Genomic DNA, 21049 nt, shown 5'->3' with positions numbered 1-21049 from the left:
GTAAATGTAATTGATTGTAGTCAATCATTAATAAATACTTTGAAAAGGCATGGAGCCAACTTTAAACCTTTGCAGCTATCATGAAGATACATGTTAATGTAATTTATTGTAGTCAATCATTAATGAATACTTAGAAAGGCATGGACCAGTTAACATGTAGAATTACTGCACTTTATGTTCTTAATATAGAGTATATTCAGTGATTGTTAAAGCAACACTTTTTATTTGTAATGTTCAGCATATTTTGGAATATTAATCATGTTACTGCTAACTCTTTTAAAAACACAAACAATTTCACAATTTATAGTTGATTGGTTTTGGCTTAAACCAATTTTTTTACCTAACACAGGTTGAAATTTTTCAGAACTGAAAAACTCTTATATCTTGATTTTATTTTAAAAATATTTCGTATATATATTGTAGAGCTATGAAATCTTCAGTGACCTGTAATTTTTTTAAATTGCTTAGAAAAGATCAGAAAGTTAAATGTGGTCCTGAATGGAATGAGGTTGGAAGACCCAGATCATTTCTTTTGACCAATCAAGATTTCTGCTAAAACTGAAAATGACAATGCAGAAAAATTCTTATTAGATAATTTACTATGTCACGTACATGTATGTATACAAACTATTATACTTTTATAGAATTAAATCATGTTAATGACCACTGGACATTTAAGAAATATATTTGATGATCCCAATGATATATATCATGACAACATCTTAGTCGAAGCTCCCTGAATATTTGAAGGTTTTTACTATATTGGTTTCATGTAAATTTAGGATGTACAAAAAAAGTTGAATCATGTTACATCTAAGCACTGTTCTAGCCAGGATTTGAAAAGGGCAATTTAACACATAAAATGATAAATGTCATTGAAAAAAGGGCAATTATTTATTGGGTGTTAATTTATTAACAATGTGTTAAGTGAAGCCATGCACTTAATGGGCCACTCAATTTGACAATTTACACAGCTAGCTGAACTTACTGTTCATGAAAGAATAACGAATTTGCCTATATTTCAAAGGCAGAAATGGCAGGGCGCCCAAGAAACAACAGGAAAAAGACCAGGGTGTCAATAAAAAAGGGTTGACGCTGCGCCCTGTAATCAAACTTTGTAGCTAGAACACTGTTAAGCATCCAGTTAGTGCTCTACTAATAAACTTTCTGTATAATAAATAGTTTAATGTCAACTATTAAAAGTAACTTGATACATTTTGTTACAAAGTCTATGCAAAAGGTGTATTGAATTATATAAATTTCTTGAGTAGAAAAAAAACCCACTTTTGATGACAAACTGTCTTAAATTGTATTTTCAATTCTGTTTACAGTTCTGAATTTTACTACTGGCATAACAATTCAACACAACCTTATTATCAAACAGAAGAAAAAATATAAAGCATCAACTGTCTCTACAGTCTTGCAACTCACCCCATCACATCAAATGATGTTGGGCTTATCATCTGCACCACTTAAAAAAACACCATAATTTCAAATTAAACTGTCATTTGTTAGATGACAGGAATCACATGTTATTTTGTCCTGATCCACAAGTGGTAATTGTTGCATAAATGGATTAATAGTAAATACACAGCACTGCCTCCTCCTTTTTTGAGAGGTTTTATATAAAAATGACCCTCCTTTTTATAACATACTATATAAAAATGCATTTACGTTTGATAACTATATATTGATTTGGGGTATGTATGATCTTCATTCCATATATGAATATGCTATTCAGAATCTTAAATTATAAATAGTCAATGTTATTATACTAAATTAAACAAATATATGAATTAATATGGAAGTTCACCTTCAAAATAAGTTCCAAATGCCTCCCCCCCCCTTTTTTCATGGGAAAAATTTGGTTGATTATTTAGGGAATCACTGATGACTAGAGCGACCCCCTATTAGGTCAGTCAGCCCCCCCCCCCCCTTTTACAAAAAGTTCTGGATCTGCTCCTGACTATAGGTGCTGAACGTTATGTTACATGTTATTAAAATTGGTACATTTTTTAGGCCAGAATGGCACACCCCTACCATAAAAATATTGAGGTATCATTTAGTATCAGTTGGATCAATCCCATCGATGAGAAAAGACCTAATTGTTCTTCTTATATTCTTTTCTTTTTTTTTCTTCTTAACATCTTTTGACAATCTATCAATACATGCAATAAGAGGGTGTGATTGAGCTCTCATAGTATTTTAGTAACTACAAATTAATGTATACATGTATGTAATGAACTTAAGTAAGCTGTTGAAATTTACGGTACCGAAATTTACCATATCAAAGATTCAAACCTTAAATATAATATATAAAACTATGAAAAATAATACATTATTCAAAACTCGTGCTTCTTTTTAATATCTGATGAGGTAATGTGTAGATGTAAAACTAAATCAGAATATTTACTTTTTACTTTTGTAATTTCTTAACTTGAGGGTTCATCAAAAATTTACACACTCAGTTTTTGTTTTAAACATCTGTTTTATGTAATATCATCTGTCCCCTAATCAGTAGTGGATGACATATTCATATCTCTACTTAACCATTTTATAATTGAGAGAAGATATGAAATTTTCACTCTGAAGAGCTTAGTTGGAAGACTGTCTATTGCGTTCTTCAATTATGAAATTATGACAAATATGAGAGATATTACCGTACCTATAACCTACTAAAATTGTGTTGAGGCAAAAAATAATGAGGCAAAAAAAAAGGGATGTGGTAAAAAGATCCTGACTTACTTTTTGTAAGGATGTCTAAAAAAAAAATTGCACCAATATTTCAAATGTTGCAACTGCTGACTCACTTCTTCCAAATATGTAACAGAATTGAGAAAAGAATAAAATATATGTAGCACTTAAACAGTTTCAGTTCTTATACAGTTATGCATTCTAGGCTTTAGGATATTCAGAATAAACTCATCATAGAAACCAGGATTAAATTTTGTATTTACGCCAGACATGAGTTTCGTCTACAAAAGACTCATCAGTGACCATGGTCACGCTCAAATTCAAAAAAGTTAAAAAGGTCAAATAAGGTACGAAGTTGAAGAGCTTTGAGGACCAAAGTCCTAAGAGTGTTCCTGATACAGGGAAATCCTTAAAAGCCATTCTAATGAATGAAATTCATAAAGTGTTTGTTATTTTTTGAATATGCATGTTCATTACACATGATTAAGAAATTGTGCCGAACTTAAAACTTAATAGCAGAATGCATACTTGCAGAATTAATCCTTTATTGATAAAAATCACTGCAATTTCTAGAAATGATGTTTAATTGACAGGTCACAGGGTTTACAAAGTTCTTTAAATGACAGGTCACACAAAGGAAAATAGTTTGATTGTTTCAATAAGTGGGACTGGGAATTTAAAAAAGATTTCCTTATTTATTTTGAAATAAGTACCTCTGTATCAGTTTACAAAATCTCAAGTGACACAAGTATCATTAAGGCTCTGCATAGGGAGAACAAATCAATAGTTACAATATATTATTATAACAAGGTACTGTAATACTAGACCAACTGAATGCTAAATTTTTAGTTTAGTCTAGGTGGCCGAGTGCTCTAGAGGGCCGGACACAGTATAGAGGTTGTTGTCACAATATCCCAACAGCATGAATTTTCAAATATCGATATTAAAGGGAAAACAAAAATTTGCTTTTGTAAATTTGCAGATTTAAACATTTTTGTGATATGAATATATACATTTATATATGATCATATATATGTTCACAAATAAGTATAGCAGTATATAAATAGTTTATCTAGGAGGTCTGAAGTGGATCATTTGATGAAGTTTCTGAGAATTTGGAAAAATTGGAAAAAACACTTCTTATCTGATTAGAAAAAAAAACCCAGGAAATTTTCTCTTTGTGCAAACAAGAACAAACAAATTGAATTAATATATATATATATTAAACATTTCTTGGTATGAGGCTGTGTAGAGTTAAATAAACTAAAAATGTGAGCTTTCTAGATGCAGAACCAGGATTTTGAAAAAAGGGGGCTCCCCCCAAACTAGGCAATGTTTGGAGGGGACATGTAAAAATAGGACATATTATAGCATACTAGTACCTTTGTTACTTGATTTTCATTAATTTATAATAAGACATTACGAAGATATTGAATTTATTTTTTGAAAATGCAATAGGTGTATCATGCGCTCATGGCGCAGCTGTTTAGTTTTCATCAGTAAACAGAAGAATCATAGTGCAGGAATATAAAGGCATAGGGGTTGCATTTTAAGACTTACCATGCTGAATTGTTTTCAGAAAATGTCCAATTTTCGTTTGTTTGCAAAAATATGCAAATGAGCTTAACCCTGCTACTGAAGCATATTGATTCCTTTAAATCTAATGTAGGTGATCACAGGGCGGGGTTGTCAGGGTGAGGATGTGGTGATGGGTCGGTGGAATTTGCCCCAAAGTTTGTCATCAGGTGCAAAAAACATCAATTTTGACGATTTTTTGTCCTTTATCTTGACCCTGAAGACCCAGGGATGATGGTAAAGGTATCCAGCTGTAGCCTGCATGTACAGTGGACTCCAGTTAACAAATTGACCCAACAGTTGTTAGGTGGGAGTGAATCTGATCTTGGTTCAGCAGTCTACAGAAGGTCATTTGGACCAAGAATACGGAATTTCACTATATTTTTCGATTTTTTTTACCTCAACTGGACCTGAAACCAGAAGTAGTTGTTTCCTATGCGTATTTCAATAATAATTACGATCAGTAGTTATATACCTGGGGGTTTGCACTATTTTTGCAAGTTTTAGGCCTCTGAACTTCCGGTGTAAGACACAGATGGGAAGCCCACCCCTCCAGGAAACTGAGTTTTATCCAGTTTCAATTTTCTAAGTCCGCATTTGTGCTCAAAATGCAATTTATACATGAGAAACATGACTATAGATAGCCTCAGGTTGACTGAACATGCATAACTTTCGAAATAAGTATCATAAAGCTGACTTCTAAAAGTATGGAACGCCATTGGAGCCAAATAACGGTGGTCTGGGTACTCCCGTCATATGACGGGTATCGCATGGTTAGGGTTAAGACAGAGAGGAGCTGCACCCCTTCTTTTTTTTAATAGGACACTGAAAGTGTTATCAAGTTCGAACCATAATAAAAAAAGAATGAATTATTTCCACTTCCTGACTGTTGACCACCCCTGGTTGTTTCCAGTTTGGCTCAAGACAAGTTGATTTGTCTACAAACATTTTTTTCTTAAATAATATAGGCTGTTTCTATGTATGTTGACATTTGTTCTTGTTGTTGCACTTTAGTGTTTCTGTTGTTCCGTTGTTTTACTCTTATAGTTGATGACAATGTGTTTCCCTCGGTTATAGTTTGTAACCCGGAATTGTTTTCTCTCTATTGATATATGACTTTTGAATAGTGGTAAACTTCTGTTGCCATTATTTTTTATCAAATTTAATGAGCTCATAATTATCTACTTTATATTTCTATTACTATTACAATGGCAGAACTCTTTTATCAAGTAAAACATATTTTATTAATGAATATATAACTACACAATACAATATGTGAAGCATTAAAACAATCATATAAGTCATCACTATTGATTTGTGGATGTGTTTTGTACCATTTGGACAATCTTGTGGGATAAATACTGATATTATCTATAATGTCTGCCAATAGTTAGTTGATGATTTCTATTAAATCATGATTTTTTAATGTATTTCTATTATACTCTCTGTTATTGAATTAGTAACTTTAATAGAAATGTTGATCTTAATTACATTAACTAAGAGAAGATAATCTTTCTGCTGCATCCGTCATTCTATGTATATCATAACGTGCAGCAAAATTTAAGAATTTCCTTGCTGTGATTGTATCACCTATCATCAGAAAACCTAAACCAATATAGAGTGTTAAATGAATTACAGACGGTCTTGGTATCTTATCTGCTTTATCTTTAGTAGTACAAAATGTAATATCATGATATATATCATATATCTTCTGTAAGGATTGTTTACATGATGTATAGGCATGTAGATGGTAGTAACACAGAAAATGCAAGAAATGTGCAAATGGTAAGGTAGGGATCAAATTGGTTTGTTTCTTCAGTTTTACTTCTGGTGGAAAGAATGGACAATTCCTACCCAAAGAAATATAATTGAGTGTATGTTCTTTTAATAGCGTAGGAATTTTTTCTTTTTGCAATAAAGTCCGCACAGAGTCCTTGTTCTGAATTAAACTAGTTTCAATATTGTTTCGATAAAATTCTTCATCTTGATGTTTTTTTAAAGCATGATTTATAATAATTATTGATGTATTGTACTGTTTACTGACATAAAAGAACGACGCTAACATCAGCCATCCAGGTATTGTTTTTAAAGATAAGACTATCAAAAGTTTACAGAGGTTGCATTTGTACTCATTGTACTGGTGTTTGTTGTTTGATCTTGGTTGAAATTTTGAATCCTGTAATTCCAACTCATCATGTTCTGGTGATAGAAAAAAAGTAAAGATTCTTCTTGCTAAATCTGTCCTACAATGATGTAGCATATAGTATAGCAATGATTTGAGTGTCATTTTCCTACCCAATAAAGTGGACTTTGTTAAAATTTGTTGTGTGAATGGGACAGGAATTTCACAATTTAGGCTTGTAAAATCCTTCAGAGTCTCAGAATTTACAAAACAGTTAATTCCTTGCTGATATAAATTCTTAAGGGTGTTAGTCAAACTGTGTTTAAGGTCACAATTAAATCTCATGTAAAGCAAGTTATTGTCGGGAATGAAATAATGTAATAATGTTGAATATTCGACACAGTATATTAGTCTCTTTAAACAAACCATGAAGCATTGTATTATATTTTCTGGTTTCCAAATGGATGGGTCAGATTCTTCTGAAATCCAAAATATTAAGGTCTTTAGGAAATAAGAACACAATAAACCTTTCAAATCTTCATGATTGTCCACAATTTCTTTCAGCAAGATTTTCAATAAAGCATAACATAATAGCTGAGTATGACTGAAGGAATATATAAGACATTTTTCAGCCACAGAAAAGGATATTCTCCATTCAAGATTTTCCCGTGAGGACCCTTTGCATCCAATTGGAACAAATAATACTCCACAAGATGTTATTTTAGTAATGAGTTCTGGTGAAGGCCATGTTGTACGTGGTCTGCTGACCCAGGATTGTGCTGATGATATCCATTTATCACATTTAAGGCAAAATGCCAAATCATATGTACCATATTGATCAGATAAACATGGCCCATGAATAGTACATAATGGTTCAGTTTGAGGAGAATCACGGTTCAGGATATATGATGAATCAAGTTTATATTTTTCGTTTGAGAGCTTGTTCACCAGACAATCCTGCTCAAACATTTGTTTCATTCTTGAATCAAGTAGATTGCTGTAATAGTGAAAATGAAGGGGAAGACGTAGTTGTGTAAAACATGGATGTGTATTCTCTGTATCCATAACCAGAGGAAGTACTTCGATTGGGACAGTATATGTAATATCTCTATCTGATTCATAAACTTTAAATGAAGGATCAATAACCATTACATCCAAGTCACTGCCTTTTATGTCTAGTCCTTCACCTATACTTCCACTAGTAATTCGTGTCGATTTTGGGAAACTAAGGTCACATACTATCCAAGATAATCTCCTAACTCTCACGTCCTCCTCTGATCCTAACTTCTGACACAGATACTTATAAAAATCAAGTGATAGATTTTTATCTCTGGACATTTTCGGTGATGTCTGTCTTTCTGTAAAATAATCATTTTAATTAGTTTTTATTATATTTTACAATATAGAATACTTTGAATTAAATTCAGAACTTAAAGTGTTTATTTATTATTGATATCAACAATAATGCAAGATTTATAAATGCCATTCCTGTCCATTAGGGTCAACTTTCACAAAAATAAAAACTCATTTTAAATTTTGGCATTATCTGTGACATGTATCATGAGCATTACCTGAAATTGTTAAATATCTTGCATTTTGTCATTTGATTGACAAATAACAATATACATATATAGTTAAATATATACAGTGACACCAAAATTTCTGAAAAGTATGTGGTATTTCTTCTGGCAAAAATTAAAATGTAAAATTTAATTAGAATTACACAGATGATAACTCCTTCATTAAGATTATCATTGGTTTTGGTCTGTTTTGTAATATAACTTTATTTCATTAGGTACTTACATTTCTGTTGCATATATTTGCTCTGCCAAAAGTCCAACCAACTTGTAGGTAGCCACTTATAGAAATGATAGTTAATTTGCAGGGACAACATATCTATATATGTACGTATAAATAGACACGATAGAGGAAACTTCTTGGATTTTGAAAATAATTCACCATCTATTTTTGAAATATGTACAATTTATATCAGTTTAGAAAATCTTAAGCGACACAAGTGGATAGGAGGCCCTGCTTAGGGTTAACAAAGTAATAAATTACAATATGCAAAATTGCTGTTTTATTTTTATGCCCCACCTATGATAGTAGAGGGGCATTATGTTTTCTGGTCTGTGGGTTTGTTTGTCCGTCTGTCAGTTCGTTCGTCTGTTCTTCCATCCGTCCGTTCGTTTGTCCTGCTTCAGGTTAAAGTTTTTGGTCAAGGTTGTTTTTGATGAAGTTGAAGTCTAATCCACTTGAAACTTAGTACACATGTTCCCTATAATATTTCTAATTTTAATGCAAAATTAGAGTTTTTACCCCAATTTCACGGTCCACTGAACATAGGAAATGATAGTGCGAGTGGGGCATCCGTGTACTTGGGACACATTCTTGTTGATTCCATTTATATGATGCATAGGCCTTTGCAATGAGATCAAGTTTTAAAGAGGGGATTGGGGAAAGGATTTTTGAAAAGTTACAAATATATGTAAATATTTCAATAAAGGAACTGTACAATTTATAGGAATATTTTCATTTGATATATAGAAGGTTTAACAAACACTAATTTTGATCATTGAGAAGCTTGATTTCTCTTTTTTAATAGTATGTGATTAAAACATTCAGCAAATTTTTGAAGAGTTAACTCCCTTGGGTGTTCTGTATTATCCCTCTTAAAGTATTATGAATAGTTATTTTACAGAAAATTAATTTTTCAATCATAATTCACATCAGCACAGAATACCTTCTGAAAATATTGCGATAAGAAATATGATCATTTTATGTACAACATGTTTCATGAACGTTTTATTTTACACTTACTGGTACTTGTTGTCTTGATTTAGTATTGAATATACCAGTGTCTTGATTGTAAGTGTTGTTTTCCACCATTTGCTGTTAGTTTAAAATTTCTGAGCAAGTTGCAGTTTGTTTCCTCAAATAAACTGTTGAACTGGTCAGAAATTTAACCAACTGCTTTAAAAGAACTGCAGTCAAGTCGTGTGAATGTTGCTAATACTATTAGAAGGTGAGCATAAATCTCATGTAGTACATTTTCCTGATGATCATTAACAAATACTAAAAAGTGTCTGAAGACTTTAAACTGGTTTTATGAAAGCTAAATATGGTTCATATTTACAGCCAAATCCCCTTACCATACAAAATATGAGCTTCTTAGAACAATAGGATATTTTTTTTATTTTTTGTGTTCTTTTAACAATTAGAAAGGGGGGAGGGATTTTAATTTCCTATTTTTGCATTTATTAGTTTTTCTAATGTCTCATTTTGAAATCGTAGGAGAAAAATGTATTAGTGAATGGTAAAAGAACTTGCTAATATCTCATTTGTAACCCTTGCATAAAGCAGTCTACATATGTGTTCTCACAATTTGTATAGGACATGTTGTACAAAATGCATAATTTTTGTGCACCTGTTTGTTTTTTGCATGTTTATTGACACAATTTTTCAACCTCATTATGAAGCAAGTAACAGCCTCAACATGCTCCAGTTTGTTTGTTGTCTGTTTAATACATTAAAATAACTGTTTTGAAAAATCTTTGTGACTTTTTATTAGGGCTATTTCAAAAAAAATGATGCCTTTCCTTTAAACCTTTGTCAGTCTCTTGTATGATACTATATCTGTAATGTTTTTAGGTCAGATAATGTATTATGATTAGTTGGTCCTAACTACCAAAGATAATAGCAGTATGTGCTCTGTTTAAAAAATATTGTCCAAAATTGTACCTCAAAATGTCAGGAGTGTAACGCTTTTAGTGTGACATTTAGAAGAAAGCATGTGCATTCATTGATGATATAGAATAAATAAGGGCAGATACAATACCAAACAATATCTTTCATCCAACTATTATATCTTGACTATGATTTCTTGTTTAATTCTTCCATATATTTACATTTTTATGAGCCTCATAAGGTAAGTCAAATAAGTTTGTGTTAAAAAAAAAATGTTAGTAAAAGTCAATATGCTGCCAGAAAATGTCTTTGTAGGTGAAATAACATGTTTCTGTACATCTTGCACGGTTTATTCTTTTAGGTAAGTATCATAGCTTGGCACAGGTGCATCCAGTTGACCCTGAAGTTCTACTACTGGAATATTATGGTTACAATAAGAGGACTACCCAGGTCTGTCAGGAGTGTAACAACTGGGTTAAGATGTATTTTTTTTAGAAACAATGTTGTTATAGTTGTTGTTTTTTCTTGAATTTCAGTGAACATTACCTGTTATAGTTTATCAGTAACAAACATGCCATTATTATGGCCTTCATTGCTTTTGTATGCTCAATACTTCAATGTCAGGAGTGTAACACAAAAAAATGCCTTATTTCAATCTTATTAGCAAAGGTAAGTTATTGGAAGAAAAACAAGCTGACAATTATTATAAAATGACATTACTACACCTCAGCTTAACACAGAATACAAGTCTACATCATTACTTTTGAAATTTTTGAACTAAAATTGCAATTGAACTAGCTTGTTTAAATGTGTTACAGTCCTGACATACAAGTATTGAGCATAAACAAGCAATAAAGGCCATAATAATGGCATGTTTGTTACTGAAAATATGCAACAGATGGTGTTCACACTCAAATTCCAGAAAGGAAAACCAATAATAACAACATTGTTTCTATAAAAAATAACATGAATGTTACACTTAAACATTTTAAAGCGTTACACTCCTGACATTTTTGGGTACATTTTTGGACAATTTTTAATATACAGAGCACATACTGCTACCATCTTTGGTAGAACGAACAAACTTATCATAATACATTATCTGTCATAAAAACAGCATATATATAGTATCAAACAAGAGACTGAACAAGGTTTAAAGGAAAGCCATCTTTTTTTTTAAATAGACAATTAGCAAAATTTGTAAATATGTAAGAAGTATATAATTTTTTTTAACCTGTTCTTAATTTGCACTAAAATAATATGTGAAATATAAAGACTCTACATGATTTCAGGTCAGTTTTAGGTTAAAATATGGTAGCAATAAATTATGGTCAGGAGTGTAACATTTGTTACACTCCTGACAAGTTTCTGATGTAGCTTATCTATAACAAAATTCAACATGATTCTTTATTAAAATAATTGTAACATCTCTACAATGTTATGAGAAAGCTGATCTGTCTTGTAAAAGTGATTTTTCTGCACACTTTTACCAAAGATTCTTAAAAATTAAAGTGTAATTCTCATTAAACATATTAAAAGTTTGCTCTTTGCTCAGAAATTAAAAAAATATGTAATCAAATATCTAATAAATTTATTTATTTGTGAGATTGTAAATTTAAAATAGATATCATTACTGATTTTCTAAACATTCCATTAAAAAACAGTCTTACAGTTACTGAAAAAATATGTCAGGAGTGTAACAAAAGGATAAAAAACACATGTTTGTATTTTTTAAATGAAGAAAACTTAGAATTGACTGAAGCAATTGTTGTGAAATTTTCAGAGGATGTAATAAGATCATATATGTTTGCTTCCTTATACTTTTTATATAAAATTAAAGCTTTTGCAAAGAGATATAAAAACTTTTGAAATAAGATATTAAAGAATACACTAAAAATTGGTGAAATTTACATATTTAAAAAAAAAAACTGTTTATAATTAAAAAAAAATTGCAAGAAAATCATTTAGTACCTTTATTGCAACAAACAAAAAAATTACATTGATATTTATATTCTTATTTATGTTTGTCAGTTGATATTATTATTATGTTGTTTCCTTTGAAAAGTGGATGAATTCTTATGAGTAAAATGTTGTTAAAATTTTTGTTTTTATTATTTTGCATTAACCCTTGGTAGTTTTGTAAACTTGAATGTCTCTGGATTAAAGAAAAATGATAGAAAAAAGATTAGTAATGACTTAATTTTTTACCATGTTTGTCACACTTTGGCATCATTTTTTTTGAAATAGCCCATTAGGCATAAAACCTTTTTTAGCTCACCTGACCTGAAAGGTCAAGTGAGCTTTTCTCATCACTTGGCGTCCGTCTTCCATCGTCCGTAAACTTTTACAAAAATCTTCTCCTCTGAAACTACTGGGCCAAAAATGTGTGGTGTGACCCTGCCAATTGCATTTAGAGCAAATCTGACGGTGGTTAAATTGTTTATCAGGTCATGTTCTATCTGCCCTGAAATTTTCAGACAAATCGGACAACCTGTTGTTGGGTTACTGCCCCTGAATTAGTAATTTTAAGGAAATTTCACAGATTCTGGTTATTATCTTGAATATTGTTATAGATAGAGATAAACTGTAGTAAACAGCAATAATGTTCAGCAAAATAAGTTCTACAAATAAGTCAACTTGACCAAAATTGTCAATTGACCCCTTAAGGAGTTATTGCCCTTTATAGACATTTTAACAATTTTCATAAATTTTTGTAAATTTTTGTAGATTTTTAGAAAATATTTTCCACTGTAATTACTGGGCCAAGATCATTATAGATATAGATAAATGTAGCAACAAGAATGTTCAGTAAAGTAAGAACACATCATGATCACCATAACACAATTTTGTCATGAATTTATCTGTGTCCATTGTTTAATATGCACATAGACCAAGGTGAGCAACACAGGCTCTTGAGAGCCTCTAGTTTATGCTTCACTGTTAAACAACTAATTATTGTGTGTGATTTATTTTCGTGTGAAGAACAATATTGTAGATATGTTAAACCAGGATCTTTCTATTTAACTAAATCAAGTATATTTGAAATCATGAATATAAATTGCTGCTAAGTGGCCTTAATAGGGCTAAAGGCAAAATAAAGTTGCAGCAAAAATTAGTTGGTTTACAGTATCTTATTAGCTCTTTATGAGTAAGCAGTGGAATTTTGAGCTTACAAATGATTTTTTGTCGAGCCTGCAACTTTTGTTGCAGAAAGCTCGACATAGGGATAGTGATCCGGCGGCGGCGGCGGCGGTGTTAGCTCACTTCTTAAAAGCTTTATATTTTAGAAGGTGGAAGACCTGGATGCTTCATACTTTGTATATAGATGCTTCATGTTACGAAGTTTCCGTCAGTCACATGTCCAATGTCCTTGACCTCATTTTCATGGTTCAGTAACCACTTGAAAAAAAAGTTCAAATTTTTTTTAATGTTGAATTCTCTCTTATTATAAGTAATAGGATAACTATATTTGATATGTGCGTACCTTGCAAGGTCCTCGTGTCTGTCAAACAGTTTTCACTTGACCTCGACCTCATTTCATGGATCAGTGAACAAGGTTAAGTTTTGGTGGTCAAGTCCATATCTCAGATACTATAAGCAATAGGGCTAGTATATTCGGTGTATGGAAGGACTGTAAGGTGTACATGTCCAACTGGCAGGTGTCATCTGACCTTGACCTCATTTTCATGGTTCAGTGGTTATAGTTAAATTTTTATGTTTTGGTCTGTTTTTCTCATACTATATGCAATAGGTCTACTATATTTGTTGTATGGAATGATTGTAAAGTGTACATGTCTGGCGGGCAGATGTCATGTGACCTTGACCTCATTTTCATGGTTCAGTGGTCAAAGTTAAGTTTTTGAGTTTTGGTCTTTTTATCTAATACTACATGCCATAGGTCAACTATATTTGGTGTATGGAAATATTTTATGATCTTTATGTCAGTCGCGCAGGTTTTACTTGACCGTGACCTCATTTTCACGGTTCATTGCACAGTGTTAAGTTTTTGTGTTTTGGTATATTTTTCTTAAACTATAAGTAATGTGTCAACTATATATGTTGTATAGAAGCATTGTTAGCTGTACATGTCTGCCTGGCATGGTTCATCTGACCTTGACCTCATTTTCAAGGTTCATTGGTCTTTGTTTAGTTATCTTGGTTAATGTTAAGTTTATGTGACAGTTGTAATCAAGCTTTATACTTAGGACTATCAACATAATATCAATGATTAGTATAGAAGGCGAGACATTTCAGCGTGTGCACTCTTGTTTAAAGTTTTATTTTGTATGTTAAATAGATAAAAAAAAACAAAATGATTTAGATTTTATCTTTGTTTATTTTAGCTTTACAAGATGGGGAGACCTGTGTTTTCTGTCTTAGTAATGAGGATAAAGAGGAAGAATATGGAAAATTTATCAAGAAATGTGGACTACAAGTTCATTACTTTTGTATGGTACGTGTTCATGCTTTTATTCTTTTCAAAGTATTTAAACATGTATGGAGCCGTGATACACCAAAACCTAAAAAAAAAAAGAGGTATTTAATATGTTCGAAATTCTTGTTACTGTGAATTCATTAAATTTTGAGCTTACCAATTTTTATTGAATTGGCAAAAAATTGTATTTTCGTTGATACTTGATTTTGTGGTTATTGCAAATTCTGACACCAACACAAAATATTTATTTCATTCAACATTAAAATGTGCAATTCACCAATTTCCATGTAATCCATCGAAATAAGAACATGTACACAACAAATGATAATCACAGTATTTGGTTTGAATAAAAGAAAAGCAACAAAATCTCAACAGAGAGAACAAAAATCCTTAATCACATTTATAATTAATTCAGAAATTGATGAGTTGATCAAATACAATGATAAAATCATACAGTACTCAATTTCTTACTCAGCTCATTTTTAACATTAACACGATATTTTGACAGTTATTTGCTAGTGGATTGTGTCAGAGAGGAAAATCAGAAGAGCATGGAATCTATGGATTTTTACCAGAAGACATTATCAAGGAAATAAGAAGAGGATCAAGATTGGTAAATATTTCTTTGCGTCCATACTTTTATGCATGAGGGTGTGGATAGGGGTTTTACAGAATAGAAAATAACCAATCTAAATAAAATTAAATCCTTGAATTGATCCTGTTCTGATATGTCGCACATCAGAAATGGAGCAATTCAAGGATTTAATTTTTATTAGATTGAGAAAATAATGGGCAAACAAACATAAAAAAGGAAGAAAAAAAACAAAGTTTAGTTGGTCAATTTATGGCAGAACATATAACATGTTGATATCCATTAGTTAGGAGGACACTTGTAACTTTGATCATCAAAATAAAACTGTGGAGAGGTGGTATGATTGCAGATGAGACACTATATACTAGACTTTGAATTTGGTTAGTGTAAAACTAATGCCTGAATATACATTTGAAGTTCTTTTCAACTAGTTAGGAATAACCGAAACTTAATGTATTGAAAGAACATGTTAAATTTTTTAAAGTTTCTCTCTTCAATATCTTATTGCAGACTTGTTCAAGTATAAATATATTTTGTAATACACTTAAAGAAGTCGGTGTTCACCTAAAATTGCTGCTCATTAATTGCTTTTTGAATAAGCAATCTACTTTATACTTACAGTACTATGTAGGTAAACAGTCACCAGAAACATGAAATTCTGCAATATATTGTTAATTTATAAATTTCTGTGTGCATTTATTATTGCCATTGTTGATAAAGGAACAGAAATAGGAGATAAGTTATATCAAATTCAAAAAAAATGCTGAATACTTATGATGCTATCAAAATTTAAATTGCAAGTTTTACAAAAACCTAATAGGCTCTTACTTTAAGTTTGTTTATAGTGTTTGAAAAAAGCTGTCTTCCTATGGACTGTTACTTTGTGAGATAGCACAAATCAGACATGACCAAATATGCATGAAATTAAATAAATAGACCCTTACAAAATGTTGACTTGTAAATGTAACACTAACTAGCCCAGTGAGAAAGTAATATTTATATATTGAAATTGGCTGGGCCTGCAGGAAAAATGCTTTCCATGAGCCAGCGACAGAGTATTTTATTTGAAAACCTGTAACTTTTCATTGAACTTTAAAATAAGTCACTAAGTTTGTGATTTTTTACAGAAATGTTACTGTTGTAAAAAGAAAGGTAGTACCATTGGCTGTGTTGTGGGATCTTGTTCTAAGAAATTTCACCTGGGATGTGGCAGGAAAGGAGGAACTCTTCATCAGTTCTTTGGTTCATTCAGGTATTTATTTATATGTATCATCTTTGTATTGAAAAATTTTGTACAGAATAATCAGTTGGAGCTCAGACATAAATAAGTCTAAATCTGCTTTTGAATCACAGAGGTCTTAACTTAAAGGTTTCAATATTTGTCTCCCTTTAATACAAGACAAATTATGACTTCAACACTATAAGCCGTTTACATGAAGGGACCCCCTTGGAAACAAGCTTTAGAGCTTTCATGGGTTATCCCTGATAAAATATCAGCAAATTGTTTCTTACACTTAAGGATACTGGACTCATAAAATGCCAATATATTTTACCATATATGTGTCAGTATTGTCTTTATATGTATCATATATATTGTGTATTGTAATTATAAATATGCTTGATATTTTATTGAATAAAATATTATTATAAGCAAGAAATATTTGACCTAAACTGCTGTGTTGAAGACCCATTTGTAGCCTTCAGCTGGTATCTACTTGGTTGTTTGTCTCTTTGACATATTCCACATTTCCATTCTCAATTTTATTTAGAGGTCAATATTTGGTTTTCATCTAAAGATGAGTAATATATATCATATCAAACTCTTGATTGGTTCAATCCTTAACATTACAAATAAAACTTGCTACAAACTTTGAATGTCGAACACTTTTAAAATTAGGTATAAAAAGGGCATCTATCAAGATTCCTGACTTTTGTTGTCCACATTAATGCATTTTGATTTCAGATACTTAACATTCACTTCACCTTAATAAAGCAAATTTGCATGTATAAAATGTCAAATAATGAAATAAGCATATAAAAACAATGACTATACTTATGCATGACAGCTAGTCTATTGCTGCCACAGTCTCTTCCATTTTAAGGAATGTGGGAGGGTAGGAAGACAGTTACAATTTTGGACATGGGTTGGGTTCATTAATGGTTGTGTCTATTTGCTGTTTGCAAAACAACTCATAAATAGTTTTGTCAAATGTAGGAGGTTTTAGAGAACCCCTCCCACAACAGTTTTAATGACTACCTTCAGAATTCAGACATCCGTTTAAGGGACGACATCAGAAGTTCAATGTAGGATAAAAAACTTAATTCACATAGTTTTTTCACTGACCCTCCCACCCCCCTTCTTAACTTAATTTGGGAAAAAATGATTTACCAATAGGGATATATGTAAAAATCGATTTTAAATATATACAAAACTTGTAGAATTTTAACCCCCCACCCCCAAACTATTTGATTTAAGTTTTTTATCCTACATCGATCTTTTGATGTCGTCCCTAAATGGAAAAGACATAACTGCTCAATGATTTTCAATTGTTTAAATTTAATGAGTGTTAGTAAGGCTCTTTGTTATTTTTTCTGCTTCTACAGATGGTATCATAAAATTTCATCATATTCAAATTTAATTATTAATTTTATTGTAGGTCGTTTTGTCAGGATCATCGTCCACGGCAGATGGTACCAATATCAGACAGATTGGCATTTTATGGTACAGCTAATGCTCTATGTGCTATTTGTATGAATTCTGTAGAAGCTCGAGCATCAAATGAAACACTGAGAGCCCCTTGTTGTCGAAATTCATGGTTTCACAGATCATGTATACAGGTATAATATGTTATCAACAAGGTTCAGATTTATTGTGTTTATAATTTAAGTTCAGAAATATGATTATTAACATTTTTTGATACACAACCTTATTAAAATGCATATAATGTCTCCTTGTTTGGCTTTATATAAGGATCTGATAACACTTCTATTTTCTTCTATAGTTCTCATAAATTTTTGTAATGAATCATACCTAAAAATAATTAGAAACAGAAATTAAACTGTTTGACCTGATAATTAGCATAACAAAGAATTGTCATATTTTTAAAGTAAATTGTGAATATAGGATATGTATTTTGATCAAGATAAGCTGTAACTAGTTATTGCAACATCAGTTGGTCATCTATCCCATAGTACATTTTTTTACCAAAACACTTTTAGAGGCAATGTTTCCTATTCTTTAAAATTGTTTATAATGATAATTTTATTTCAATTTTGTATTTAGGAGGGAAAAAACTTGCTCAATTTCAAAATGTTATTTTCACAGAAACATGCATCGACAGCAGGGTTGTATTTCTTCAAGTGTCCTCTATGTAACAACAAAGAAATGTTCCAGAATGAAATGTTAGAATTCGGTATACATATACCTGATCAGTAAGTAAATCGTATATCTGTTAACATTGTAAACAGTTTTTATTTTGAGTCTGGTACTTTACATTATTCAGTGCAGTTTTATGAATTCGAGTGGATTCAATTATTTTTGTTTTCAATTTTCATGGATTGAAGAAAATTTATATTTTTCATTATTGCACTCTTACCAAAACTTTCTAAAATGTTTCATTCAAAATGTATTGACTTTTCCACGACAAATAAAGAGATAGTGTATGATTGCCACAAGATGTCTATCCACCAGAGACCAAATGACATTGATGTATATATAGGTGTTCAACAATGAGTAAAACCTATATCATATATTTTTTTTTAATAAAAAGCCTAGACATAACAAAATGGTAACAATTAAAATTAGAAAACTAGCAGCCTGATTATTATTAAAACAATAAATGAAACACAAAAATGGCATTTACAAACAACAAGCACAAACGTCCTGAGGTCCAGTCTCATACTTGTTTGATATAGTTGATTTGAATTACAGAGATGCAGCATGGGAAACAGAACCAAATGCTTATAATGAGTTAATGGAGAGATACATGCATTGTGATGCTTTGTTATGTAGGTGTCCTAACGGCAGGAAGTACAATAGAGATGGCGGGTAAGGAGGTTGCAGCTATTTTTGTGATAACCTTTTCTCTGCTGGTCCAATTTCACATATTGCCTTGTTGATTTATAAGACATTAGATCTTTTAAGATTAACCCTTTCGCCGATGAGTCCCGGTTTACCGGGATTCACGCTTCAGACAGCTGACGATGAGTCCCGTTTTTACCGGGATCGGAATACCTCTTTTATATTTCCCGCTCAAAACAGTGCAAACATAAGTTATCTTTCTTTGATGAATACCCGGATGAAAGTGTAAACATGGTGCTTCTGTTTGTTGAAAACCGTGTCAAAATCAGACGAAATTTACGAGAATTTGAAATGAGGGAACATTTTTTTTGAAAGAATATGGAAGAATTGAAGCGAAACTAGTATACTTTTTTGACATAAAATGTCGTTTTATGTACAAAACACTTGGAATGGACATCGTTCAGTGTGAGGAATTTGTACAGCCTCATAAAATTTTTCAAAATTTTGCCGTTTCGGGTTAAAAAATTACGATTTGGGGTCTAAGAGCAGAATTTTGAGAATTTCACCAAGATAATGCCGAAAATTTGAAAATTCGAATATTTTATGAGGAAAAAATTATCAAAACATGAACAAAACTGTGAACATGGTGTAAGTGAATGAAATAAATACACAAATAACTACAAACAAGTTTTTATTGACATTTATTATGAAGATCTCCCACTTGAGTAATAGTAGCCAGGGAAGCCATCGTCTCAGAGTAGCTTCTGTCTGGGCAGCAATCGGTGAAAGGGTTAACATGTGCATTAAAGAGGATATCTAACACTTTTACTTAAAAATAGATTTGGCTTGATTAAGTTTTTCAGAAATGTTCGGCAAAATATTTACTTTTGCCTGTTAGATTTTTATGAATATAAAAATTTGAAGAAATTTGAAGCACACAATTTGCGGGAATAATTTCATTGGATATATAGCAGTTAAACAACTACTTATTTTGATAATTCAAAGCTTGGTTTCTATTTACGGATGCGATCAAAAGACTTTGAGCTGATTTTTAAAGAATTAACTCCCTTATGTGATCTGTAATCAATTGAAAATATCTCTAGGTAAAGTCTTTGCTTATCTTTAATGTCCGAAAAACGCAAAATTTCCAATTTTAGTTTCTTAGCAGTAAAAAAACCTTTGTATTGATCACATAAACCATATCTTTTGGATGAATAAAACAAAGTTTATCAAACAAATTCAGTTATTATTATTATTATTAATGATTATGATTATGATTATGATTATAATTATGATTATTATTATTATTATTATCCACCCTTTCTGTCAATCAAATTATTATTATTATTGTTATTATTATTATTATTATTATCCACCCTTTCTGTCAATCAAATTATTTAAATTTTCAGGAAATGGGAGATAACAACATGCGATTGGTGTGGGTCTAAAGGGACACATGTAGCGTGTCACAGTCTGATCAAAATTGGACGCAATTTAGTTTGTCAGGAATGTAAAGAAATAGATGATAGATGTGAGTATATAAACATGGATACATTACTGTGGATTCATTAATATTAGTTGGATACCAATTTTCGTGGATTTTGTGGGTTCAAATGAACCACAAAATTATATATTCAATGAATTACAAATTTCCTGTATGCTTGTATACACACGATGGCAAAACCACCAATTTGAATATCCATGTAAAACATTTAAGTTTTCCTTAATCCACGAAAATTGGTACCCACGAAATAAATGAATCCACAGTATTATTTCTAGGATGACAATTTAAGTGGTTTTAGGTAAACCATCAATTTAAATGATTAACAAATAGATATCAGAAGAAGTGGTATGAGTGCCAATTAGACAACTCTTCATTCAAGTCACAATGTAAAAGTAAGACAATATAGGTCAAAGCACAAA

At 31.2% G+C, this 21049-nt stretch overlaps 2 protein-coding genes across 5 annotated transcripts in view; one reads left to right on the top strand and one right to left on the bottom strand.

Annotated features, from left to right (window-relative positions):
- LOC139516421 (serine/arginine repetitive matrix protein 2-like) overlaps positions 1–21049 on the top strand; it is a 37899-nt gene that overhangs the window by 9668 nt on the left and 7182 nt on the right. For all 4 annotated transcript variants that reach the window (XM_071306503.1, XM_071306505.1, XM_071306507.1 and 1 more), the window contains 7 exons: positions 14422–14531; positions 15022–15126; positions 16233–16357; positions 17763–17943; positions 18431–18537; positions 19037–19153; positions 20536–20657. In XM_071306503.1, the coding sequence (XP_071162604.1) occupies positions 14422–14531; positions 15022–15126; positions 16233–16357; positions 17763–17943; positions 18431–18537; positions 19037–19153; positions 20536–20657 (867 nt within the window). The remainder of the gene's footprint in view (positions 1–14421; positions 14532–15021; positions 15127–16232; positions 16358–17762; positions 17944–18430; positions 18538–19036; positions 19154–20535; positions 20658–21049) is intronic.
- LOC139516399 (uncharacterized) lies at positions 5615–8310 on the bottom strand. Its single transcript, XM_071306472.1, has 2 exons — positions 8195–8310; positions 5615–7749 (listed from the first exon to the last, which is right to left on the bottom strand). The coding sequence occupies exon 2, from the start codon at positions 7727–7729 to the stop codon at positions 5762–5764; it is 1968 nt and encodes a 655-aa protein (XP_071162573.1). The 5' UTR covers positions 7730–7749; positions 8195–8310; the 3' UTR covers positions 5615–5761.

The sequence above is a fragment of the Mytilus edulis genome, chromosome 3 (genome assembly GCF_963676685.1).
Source record: "Mytilus edulis chromosome 3, xbMytEdul2.2, whole genome shotgun sequence".
Classification (NCBI taxonomy): Eukaryota; Metazoa; Mollusca; class Bivalvia; order Mytilida; family Mytilidae; genus Mytilus; species Mytilus edulis.
Note: the sequence above shows the minus strand (reverse complement) of the source record. Positions and strands in the feature narration are given on the sequence as shown.

Bases quoted from the DNA above. Each gene is read 5' to 3' on its own strand.
- LOC139516399 (XM_071306472.1), bottom strand. From the start codon at position 7,729: ATGTCCAGAGATAAAAATCTATCACTTGATTTTTATAAGTATCTGTGT.